Source organism: Temnothorax longispinosus, chromosome 1, assembly GCF_030848805.1.
Source record: "Temnothorax longispinosus isolate EJ_2023e chromosome 1, Tlon_JGU_v1, whole genome shotgun sequence".
NCBI lineage: Eukaryota > Metazoa > Arthropoda > Insecta > Hymenoptera > Formicidae > Temnothorax > Temnothorax longispinosus.
Genome location: NC_092358.1, coordinates 8,322,008 through 8,333,280, shown reverse-complemented (window position 1 = coordinate 8,333,280; position 11,273 = coordinate 8,322,008). Strand labels below are relative to the sequence as shown.

Genomic DNA, 11,273 nt, shown 5'->3' with positions numbered 1-11,273 from the left:
TTAAGACTTTTTTATTAGATAAATATTCGAAATATTAGATAAATCGCGTGAATTTAGCGCGGGACACGATTTATTTACCGCCGCTTTTATTACAGAAATTCTTTTATTATCATAAACATTTATATGTAAAATCTTAATGTCATTTATATTTATTTTATGTATATGTATATATATAATATATCTAAAATATATTTCTTATAGGAAATATAGGACTAAGAAAAACAAATAGAAATATATATATATATATATAAAAGAAATATATATATTGGATAAAATAAAATATTGATTATATATGTAATTAACAGGCAAGAAAATGAAGCGCGGGAAACAGTTAAGATAAAAAAATACCGTAGTCTCACGAGTTTCGAGCATGATTTCTAGCCATTTTTAAAAAATTATGTATTTTGACGCTACCTTTGCGAAGCGCTATCTCGCGAAGAGCGCAAGCGCAAGAACGTGTTCGGGCCGGAACCCGGAACACGGAACCGGAGAAAATAGATGACGGACCGCGTTGCGTTGTAAAGCAAAAAGCACGCGCGCAGGCCGCGTAGTAGGGCACCGTGTGTTTTTGCGGGCCGTCGCGAAGGATGTCGTCGATCTAAACGACCAGTCGTCGTCGCGCACGCTCGCGCAACATGTCTCAGTGCTTTCGCACACTACCCGGACGGCTGTCGTCGCTCGTCAGCGGCGGCGGCGGTCGAAAACCGCTGTCGAAGCTCGACCGTCTTCAGCTGCAGCTGCAGAAGAACGTCGAGTCGTCCGCCTTCCTGAAGCAGGTGCGTCGCACGCGACGGCCGATTCCGCTCGGCGGGTCCCTCGCGGCGTGCGGAAGGTGCCCGCCGGCGCGGCGGCCGACTGTCCTAACCTCCAAACGCTTACATAATCGCGTGACTCCGTGTCCGTAATCACTCGTAAGTGAATGTTAAACTCGCTGAAAATGCGCCGAAACGCGGACTTCCGTCGTAAATTTCGCGGTAACGCCGCGCGAAACCGGAGAGCCTCCGACTCCCGATTACATCGTGACGATCAAAAGTTGCTCGGATGACGTCACGCGTCACGTTGATGCAAAAACCAAAACGCCGGATTGTTTGTTGACGGGATGTTCCGGAAGTAATTGCGTAAATATTCTTCCTTCCAATTACAAAACTATTCGGGGGCGAATTTTTCTTTAGCAAAAATACGAGGAGCAACGACTCGTAAATTTACGATGATGGACAAATGACTGAGCTACGAATCAACTTGAGCTATATTCTAAGTTTAAAAATAAAAATGATCATAGCACGAATTCCAAATAAATCTTGTAACTGCTATTTTACGTTTATGACTAATAGGAATAATTTATATGTTCTTCTTTCTTGTATCTTCTTATAGTTTTATATCTTAGCTGTACACTTTTATTAAGGCTCTATAACTTTTACTGTCTCTCTTACTATCTGTCTCAATTTTCAGTTCTTGGGTACACAGAGAGCATTGTCCGTAAGAGCAAATACCGCAGGCAAATCGGTACCTTTTGTGGGATGTACATTGCCTCCAAATTTATCCCTGGCTTATCTCGACGTTCACAATCAATGGAATGAAAAGCCACGCAAACGACACGCTGACGACGAGAGCAAGAGCGCAATGACGTATTGGGTCCAGAACCCACGCAAACCGCACAAGACACAGAGGCTCAGCGTTGCCTTCTTGAAAAGCAGGAAACACGTAGCTCCCATAGGAATCGCATCGGACAACGTTGAAATATTTCAGGCACAAAGTGTTGTAGGAAATTATAAAGATAAATCATTTCTAGATAATGATAGGATTTGTTTAGAAAGCTTGCACAGTAGTCGAGAAACAAATATTAACAAAAGTATCGTATTTACCTCCGATGATACGAGCACTCTAAAGACGAGCCCGCAACAGTCGTCACCGCTAGAAAACGAGGGTAAACCATCGCAGGAACGACTGCAATCCATAGTCGATTGTCTTAGTCAAGATGTATGTCATGTGATTTATAGGAGATACCAGAATTATTGCACTTTTGTTAACTTGGATTCTTCGAACAATTTCGCGGTATCAGAAACAAAGTACAATAATTCTGAGACACTCTTGAGGCATAATTCACAAGAAGCACCTCTTGTGCTAGATAATTTTTTTTCTGATTGAAACGTTGCTTGCAGTTACCAAAGCTGTTTGTGAAACCTCAGAATTTTTCGATATATACCGATGATATAATTTTTATCAATAATATTAGGGGAGTAACGACGAGGTAAATTAATTTTGTTAAGTATCCAAAGCAAATGAGAGTTTTTAGCATTAAGTATTTTTATTTTCTCATGATGTACGTGCTCAAAAAATATTGCAGAGGACTTACGAATTATGCGAAACAGTTGATACTGTTAAGGTGCGTTGGTCATATAAAGTTTGCACACGTCAAGTTTGACATCATGAAGATCACAATGCATCCTGAAAACAGTACCGTGCAGGTTCGTTGGCGTATACGAGGTGTCACAGGCTGGAAGGTATTTTCTATGTTTTGGAAGTATAAAGTTTGGAAAATACATGATGCCATAAGCGCTGACCAGGAAGTGTAAGTGTAATCAATGCTACAAACATTCCTTTTAACAGTAATATAAAATTGTCCTTATAAACATTAATTACAATTAATTAAAGTTGTCTATTATTTGGAAAGAATTTCGCTTTTGGTTCCGTTTTTTATTCTATTCTATCCAGAAAAAGATAAAATAATTTATATTTCCTCAAATTAATTTTGCTTATGTGTTATTGGAGAGGATATTTATTATAAAATTGATTATAATAACAAGACAATTATATATAACGATTTCAGATGGTATGACGGCTTTTCTACTTTTTACGTTAATGCTGATGGGAAAGTTTATAAGCATATTGCGGACAAGATGATGCCCGATCAGGATACAGCCACGAAAAAGGAAGACCTACGCATGGCACCGAAATTAGCGCTATTCACAAGCCTTACAAACATATTTAGTAACAACGAGGATTCTTTGAATTGAGCTCCGCCTTAAAATTGCATCAATTGAAGTGAATTCACTGCTGAATGCTAGAATTACACGATTTTATCCGTCACAACGAATAAACCAAGAGGAATGCTTTTTCCACGAATCGATGGTTTCGAATGTTGCTGGCGTATCCATTTCGTTACAAATGCATCATTGTGAAATGATGACTGGTAGTAAATAAGAGATATGTTAATTAAAAAGATGTACATTACCTAAACAGTATCTTTGTATGATTACAAACTACCTACATCTGGTTTTTTAATTGTCTTAGTAGTGACAATATCCGAATAATTTTGCGTTAGTATTTCTGTAAGAAAACATGATTATAGGCGATTTTTGGCGATCGTTTGGTATGGTTTGGTACATATACCAAAGTTGCTATCGGTGGTTGCTATTGGTTCTGGTGCAATTTGGTACCCTTTGGTTGCTCATACCAGAGTCACGCCAAAAATCGCCTTATACTCCAGTATATTTGAAAAATGTTGGAAAATGAGACGATTGTTTAATAGAGTTAACGAAGCACCCTGTGTATCATAGCATCTATTTGCTTCGCTTCTGTGGACTGTTAATAACGCGTAAGATAACATGAATTAAAGTAATGTTTATTAAATACATATTTCGTACTTAAATTTTATTTTAGAAATATTATCTATTACAATTTATAATTCCTATGAGTCGTTTCCATTTATTACCATTATGATTCCAACATAATTATAGAGGTAGGGTGTTTAAATTGTTACGATTCTGTTCCATCCAAATGTGGCTTTTATATACTATTACTATATTTTCATATCTTTTTGTCGGATTGATTATATCAGTATCTTATGTTATAAAAAAGTAAAAAGTATTTCAAGACACTTGTATCGTTCCAGAATATAAATCCCAGAATATAAAAACTTATTTAGATAAATTAATAAAATCTTTTTGGACGAGCAGACTGCAGACACGCTAGTTGCATACAAGACCTAGAAAAAGGAAGAATAAATTATAAATATTGCATTTAAATGTATTGTGTGTGCAAACGATAACGTTAAACATGCCGTTACCTAAGTAGTCATCCATTAACGTGCCAATAGCAAACTGAAAAATAATTTAATATGTAAATTAGTGTGAAACAGAATAATTTTCTCATTATTAATTTAATTAATACTAACAATTCCCGTAGCATCGACTCTCGTGCCCACGATTTTCAATCTAATCTCGTCATCCGCTTGGATAACTACGTCCTGAAAGAAAAATTGTTATTGTAAATTTACAATCACAAAATTTCTGTTGTGATGCTTCACAACACAACTTACTTCTTCTTTCGATTTGTAGCAGGCTGGATTCACATTTGGACAGAACTGCATATCCTCTGGGATTGACTATAGGAATTTAGGTTCATATATTATTTTATATATCGTATGTAACTTAATAATTAACCTTGTACTAATTAATATTTTATTTCAATAATTAATTAATTTCATAATCGTTACAATTACTCACGTGATGAGATATAAAGCACGAAAGCGGACCTATTTCAGCGAACATGCCAACCTACAAGTGTGAAAAAACATGAAACATCATCGTTGTTCAATACTTAATGAATCAATATTCAAACGGATCATTTTACATTTTTGAAAAAAAAAAAGCATCTATTCCTACCTTATTCACTTGAGTTACGATCGCGTCCAGCACTTCACCTTTGAATGGCCTGAATACAATCGCTTTATATTTGACTGGATATACTACAAAGCCTTGTCCCGGTTGTATAATACCAGCTCCTATGTTGTCAATCGTCGTGACTGCGACGACGAAACCATATCTGAACAAGCATGTGAATAAAGTAAAAGATCTGGGAATTTGTAATATCAAAATAAAAGTATGATACTCACTTTCCTGTGCAAGTGCCTTCTACCTCCGTATAGAGCTTCTGCTTTACAGTGTCGAGTAATTGGGGACCGAAGTACCGGGGATGTAACAAAATCTCATGCTCCAACGAAATCTATGTATTTATTCGAGAAGTTGAAGAGCGATTAATTTTATGTTTCCTTGTGAATTTGAATAATTGATGAAAGAGCATGACAGAATGAAGTAGTTTGAAAACAGTATGAAGAAGTTTTACTTACGTGATAAAACATTATGGTTAAGTATTAATTGAAATAATATTACAATTATCTAATCAGATATAAATTTGAGAGAGTATTAAATAAACTGGATGATCTTAGCTAATAAGTCTATACAGTAAACAAATGTCTGTATAGGTTAGAATACAATCAACTGCAACCGGTATTCCGGTAAACATGGATTACTGATTACTGGATACTGGCGCCACTGGCGGCCTGGCGCTACATCGCTACATGATGAGAATTGAGAAAACAGATCTTCATGAAATTTAAATCCCTATAGCAGTATTATTCTGAAGGCGCATTTTACAAATGCAGTCATCTTTCTTCATACTAAAAAATGAATTTTATTTCTCATTTCAAATATCGAAAAAATTTATTTAATAGAAGAAATGTAAGAGAAAAATAGTTTGTTTTTATATAATATTGTATTTTATAAATATATAAATTTTTTAGATAAATACTTTTTATATAAGCATAGTTATAAAAACCTAATGTTAGAGTAGTCATATTAGTAATCTAGCAAGTAAAGGATTCAGATTCAATTTTCGGAATCCTGTCGCCTCGTATACACACACACGCGCGCGCACGCCATGCATACACGAAATGACTCATCAAATCCGATTGGAATCCATATTGTGTCCCGATAGAAAAAAATCAAAATATTTATCTAGCCCCCAAGTAACCTAAGGATAAACAAGTCTCGTCGTTCGTTGAAAGACAAAAACTTTCAAATAGGTTTTAAAAACAAAGCTCAATTTTTCAAAGCAGAGATGATTTTGTTTACAAATCCTTCTTATAAAGATTACTATTTGTATGAAAAATCAAAGATCATGTGTGATTCCGAGTCTGTAAAACAACTAGTTGTACATAGAATATAGCATTTATTTATTAATGACATATATTTAAAAAAAAAAGCATGATCAATCAGTGACTTATATGTAATCGATAATATATAAAACTAAAAATAACATTCCAACTGATCTCAACTTAAACTATTAAGTTCTTTCTATAAACTATTATAAACTATTTAGTTCTTTCAGAACATGTTCATGCTGTTGACTTATATAGTAAACTCTTCAGTATACGGAGAAATGGAGAATTTTCTCTTGCATCTCGTTAATAATAATCGTCTGATGACGATTCGTAATCATCGTCATCATTATCACCGTCTGATGACGATTCGTCATCATCGTCATCATTATTTCTCCAGTAGGTGCGTGTATATTTCTCGACATAATATCCGCTTCCATCTCTACCACTCCTGTAAGAACGTTCGCGTACGACGACAGAGTTTTGTCCTTTCTGCAAATCAACAAAAATCATCATCAAACAAAAGGCAAATTAAAGAAGATTTAGATAGCATTTAAAAATGCTAAAAAATTTGAAATGACTAGAATTGAGATATAAAATATAAGAAATATATTTTATCGCATTGTATTATTAAAATAAAATACTGTGGTAATCACTGAACTATCTTATGCAATGTTAAAGTATATATATGTTTTTAGTATTTTCCAAGATATTTTTTATTCCATACCGTATAATCAGTACGTCGATAGCGGCTAGTTTCCCCCTGGTAATTGCCCCTTATCGCAACTTGATTGCCATTTCGACAAGCTACAGCTTTGTTTCTATCAAATAATTTTTCATGTTTTCCTTTTGAAGAATGTTGGTCAACATAGTCCCAAGCTTGGTCGGGTGTATCAAATTTTCTATAATTGTTATAAGAGTATCCGTTAACTTGCTCCTTACAATCCTCCCTTTAATAACAGAAAGCATTCATCTAGAACTTTATTCAGAAATAGGGTTATTTCAATTATCTCATTATCTTCTTACCAATTGTCATAAACTCCAATCCTACGACCATTGGCCACTGCATAGTAGGGCATTCTATTAAGAAAAAATAATAAATTTCAAAACTTCATACTTAATTTCTTTATATTGTCTATTGCTACTACTATTAATTTTATTGTTGCGCCATTAACATATAAACTTAGAATTTACAAAAAAGAAAATAAAAAGTAGCATCAAAGAAAAAAAGAGTGCTAATTATGATTGCTTTTTGCATTCTTTCCATTTTCCCTTTTTTTTCCTTTCCATCTTGCGAATGTAAACAATAAGTATGACCAGAAAAGAATAGATCTTGCATCACCAAAAACTCTCTTTATTTTATTACACCTATAATTACGGTGTTAAAAATGTGGCATTAATAGAAACATAATTATAAAGGAAAAAGAAAAGAATAGTCCATAAAAAGGTCTTTTTTCCTTTCTTTTGTAATCAACATCAATCCTTAATCAAGTCTCAACCATCATTGCATTAATCAACAATTTCAAATGGTTAATATTGGCTGACAATTTCGTGATACTTCTTAAACTGCAGTCCTAACTGTAACATTATAGGTACATATATATATGAAGGAGAGATTTATTTTACGACACAAAGCAACGAAGCAAAAAAAGGCCTCGCTAGCTGGATTATCCGAGATCGATCTCCACGGCATCCTATCTTTTTGCCAAAGAAAAGCGTCAAATGTTCGTTAAAGCACTTAATTAGTTTCACCAACGTCGGTTAACTGTAACCTTCGGTTAAACTCACTCTTCGTCTCTTTCTAATAGGGGGCAGTTAGAAAAAGATGAAGAGTGAGTTTAACCGAAGGTTACAGTTAACCGATGTTGGTGAAATTGACCCTTACTTGATCAATTTGCGATGTCAGCAATCACCACAGAAACGACCAACGATCTCAGATCAGCGATCAGCCTTCCGTTCGACAGAAGACGTAAGAAAATGGCGAAGCCCTTGTCTTTTTCCGTTATGTGAGTGGCTTCTTCTTCTTCTTTAATTCAGTTGGCTCCTGCCTCTTTTCATAGGACAATACGGCGTTATGTGAGTGGCGATATCAGTGGCGATCTGTTATGCTTCTTCTTTAGAGTATGACTGAGTATTGACAGTATGACCTTCGAGAGATCTGTTATGCATATATATACATATTATATAGAAATGCACACATACGTGATAATTGTTTGGAAATTTAAATCCTGTGATCTGTGATTCCCGTGATTCGCGGGTCACGTGGCCGTTCGAGAAATCTCATTGGGCAGAGATAGGGAAATCGGAAGTGTATTACGTCATCCTTCGACGCGCTGCCAGTGCTGCCAATGAATGTTGAGAAACAATGGCCGCGTTCAGGCAACACAACTGTTGAGTGAGCGCTAGCAAGTAAAGAATCAGATTCAATTTTCGGAATCTTGTCGCCTCGCATACACACACGCGCGCGCGCGCGCCACGCATACACGGAATGACTCATCAATTCCGATTGGAATCCATATTATACGTGCCCCGATAGAAAAAAATCGAAATATGAATTTAGCCCCCAAGTAACCTAAAGATAAGCAAATCTCGTCGTTCGTTGAAGGGCAAAAATCTTCAAATACGTTTTGAAAACAAAGCTCAATTTTTCAAAGCAGAGATGATTTTGTTTACAAATCCTTTTTATAAAGATCACCATTTGTATGAAAAATCAAAGATCATGTGTGATTCCGAGTCTGTAAAAAAACTTAGTTGTACATAGAATATAGCATTTATTTAGTAATAATGACATATATTTAAAAAAAAGCATGATCAATCAGTGACTTATATGTAATCGATAATATATAAAACTAAAAATAACATTCCAACTGATCTCAACTTAAACTAGTTCTTTCTATAAACTATTAGGTTGGCCAATAAGTCCGTGCGGTTTTTATAAGTATATATTTATACTTATAAAAACCGCACGGACTTATTGGCCACCCTAATATTATAAACTTATTTAGTTCTTTCAGAATATGATCATGCAGCATGCTGTTGACTTATATGGACAGTATATGGAGAAATGGAGATTTTTCTCTGGCATCTCGTTAATCATCATCGGATGACGAATCATTATTTTTCCAGTAGGTGCGTGTATATTTCTCGACATAATATCCGCTTCCATCTCTACCACTCCTGTAAGAACGTTCGCGTACGACGACGGAGTTTTTTCCTTTCTGCAAATCAACAAAAATCATTATCAAACAAAGGAAAAATTAAAGAAAATAGCATTTAAAAATGCTGAAAAATTTAAAATGACTCTAGAATTGAGATATAAAATATAATAAATATATTTTATTGCATTGTATTATTGAAATAATGTACTATGATAATCACTGAACTATCTTATGCAATGTTAAAGTACATATATGTCTTTGGCACTTTCCAAGATATTTTTTATTCCATACCGTATAATCAGTACGTTGATAGCCGCTAGTTTCCCTCTGGTAATTGCCCCTTATCGCAACTTGATTGTCATTTCGACAAGCTATAGCTTTGTTGCTATCAAATGATCTCTCATTTTTTCCTTTAGAAGAATGTTGGTCAACAAAGTCCCAAGCTTGGTCGGGTGTATCGAATTTCTTATAATTGTTATAAGAATATCCGTTTACTTGCTCCTTACAATCCTCCCTTTAATAACAGAAAGCATTCATCTAGAACTTAATTCAGAAATAGCGTTATTTCAATTATCTCATGAATTATCTTCTTACCAATTGTCATAAACTCCATTCCTACGACCATTGGCCACTGCATAGTAGGGCATTCTATTAAGAAAAAATAATAAATTTCAAAACTTCATACTTAATTTCTTTATATTGTCTATTGCTACTACTACTAATTTTATTGTTACGCCATTAACACATAAACTTAGAATTTACAAAAAAATAAAATAAAAAGTAGCATCAAAGAAAAAAGAGTGCTAATTATGATTGCTTTTTGCATTCTTTCCATTTTCTCTTCTTTTTTCCTTTCCATCTTGCGAATGTAAACAATAAGTATGATCAGAAAAGAACATAATCTTGCTTCATCGAATACTTCCTTTATTTTATTATACCTATAATTACGGTCTTAAAAATGTGGCATTAATAGAAACATAATTATAAAGGAAAAAGAAAAGAATAGTTCATGAAAAAGTCTTTTTTCCTTTCTTTTGTAATCAACATCAATCCTTTCAAGTCTCAACTATCATTGCGTTAATCAACAATTTCAAGTGGTTAATATTGACTGACAATTTCGTGATATTTCTTAAATTGCAGTCCTAATTATAACATAGGTACACATACTACACATATGAAAGAGATTTATTTTACGACACAAAGCAACGAAGCAACAAAAGGCCCCGCTAGCTGGATTGAGCAGGATTATCCGAGATCGATCTCCACGTCATCCTATCTTTTTGCCAAAGGAAAGCGTCAAATGTTCGTTAAACCACTCACTTGATCAATTTGCGATGTCAGCAATCACCACAGAAACGACCAACGATCTCAGGTCAGCCTTCCGTTCGACAGAAGATCAAGATCAAGATGTTGTACGAAAATGGCGAGGTCCTTTTTGTCTTTTTCCGTTATGTGAGCGGCAGTGAGCGGCGATCTGTTATGCATATATATACATATTATATAGAGATACACACATATACGTAATAATTGTTTGGAAATTTGAATCCTGTGATCTGTATGTATGTATGTACAATACGTGATTCCCGTGATTCGCGGGTCACGTGGCCGTTCGAGAAATCTCATTGGACAGAGAAGGCAAATCGGAAGTGTATTACGTCATCCTTTCGGCGCGCTGCCAGTCACCAGTGTTGCCAATGAATGTTGAGAAACATTTCAAGTATGTTCTTTTGTTGCTGCACTATGGTGTAGGGTGTAGCAATAGAAAGCACGACGGACAAATCGTCATTATCGCGCATATTTTCGTGTCTTCGTTTTGAGAGATCATCGGAGAGAGAAAGAAAGTCAAAGCGTGCTTCATGTGCTCTATTAAATGATACAAATACTTATGGCTTCGTCAAAATGAGGAAGGAAAGAGAGGAGGAAGAAAAAGGGTTTGCAAGCGCAAATAGATCGCGACAGTTATCACTTTGTCAGATCTGAATTTCGAGAGCTTTTGTCCGCTAACAGCTTCGCGCGGCAAATCCAAAAGTCAGGCGATTTCGCGAAAAAATGGCGTTCTCGCAGTCGCATCAACAGGAACTGATTGAACTGGCCGAGATAACGGGAATCTCCGCGGTACCCGGCGTTTTCCGGTGAGACACATTCTCGACGATGACGAAAGTGGCGTATTGTCCGCG

General features: G+C 35.4%; 4 protein-coding genes across 4 annotated transcripts; 1 reads left to right on the top strand and 3 right to left on the bottom strand.

Moving 5' to 3' along the window:
- Positions 1-486: 486 nt before the first annotated feature.
- On the top strand, positions 487-3,632 carry LOC139815799 (uncharacterized). The gene is made up of 5 exons (XM_071782981.1): positions 487-776; positions 1,450-1,977; positions 2,160-2,248; positions 2,345-2,569; positions 2,828-3,632. The coding sequence occupies exons 1-5, from the start codon at positions 636-638 to the stop codon at positions 3,012-3,014; spliced, it is 1,170 nt and encodes a 389-aa protein (XP_071639082.1). The 5' UTR covers positions 487-635; the 3' UTR covers positions 3,015-3,632.
- Positions 3,633-3,780: 148 nt separating this feature from the next.
- Rpb7 (DNA-directed RNA polymerase II subunit RPB7) lies at positions 3,781-5,329 on the bottom strand. The gene is made up of 8 exons (XM_071782995.1): positions 5,129-5,329; positions 4,895-5,004; positions 4,665-4,824; positions 4,506-4,556; positions 4,319-4,384; positions 4,175-4,246; positions 4,067-4,100; positions 3,781-3,985 (listed from the first exon to the last, which is right to left on the bottom strand). Exons 1-8 carry the CDS (start codon positions 5,138-5,140, stop codon positions 3,969-3,971), a joined length of 522 nt encoding a protein of 173 aa, XP_071639096.1. The 5' UTR covers positions 5,141-5,329; the 3' UTR covers positions 3,781-3,968.
- A 660-nt stretch (positions 5,330-5,989) lies between these two features.
- Positions 5,990-8,557, bottom strand: LOC139820157 (uncharacterized). Its single transcript, XM_071790190.1, has 5 exons — positions 8,141-8,557; positions 7,824-7,988; positions 6,965-7,018; positions 6,666-6,888; positions 5,990-6,430 (listed from the first exon to the last, which is right to left on the bottom strand). The coding sequence occupies exons 3-5, from the start codon at positions 7,015-7,017 to the stop codon at positions 6,245-6,247; spliced, it is 462 nt and encodes a 153-aa protein (XP_071646291.1). The 5' UTR covers position 7,018; positions 7,824-7,988; positions 8,141-8,557; the 3' UTR covers positions 5,990-6,244.
- Positions 8,558-8,745: 188 nt separating this feature from the next.
- On the bottom strand, positions 8,746-10,789 carry LOC139820165 (uncharacterized). The gene is made up of 4 exons (XM_071790201.1): positions 10,417-10,789; positions 9,691-9,744; positions 9,388-9,610; positions 8,746-9,156 (listed from the first exon to the last, which is right to left on the bottom strand). The coding sequence occupies exons 2-4, from the start codon at positions 9,741-9,743 to the stop codon at positions 9,028-9,030; spliced, it is 405 nt and encodes a 134-aa protein (XP_071646302.1). The 5' UTR covers position 9,744; positions 10,417-10,789; the 3' UTR covers positions 8,746-9,027.
- Positions 10,790-11,273: the final 484 nt, after the last annotated feature.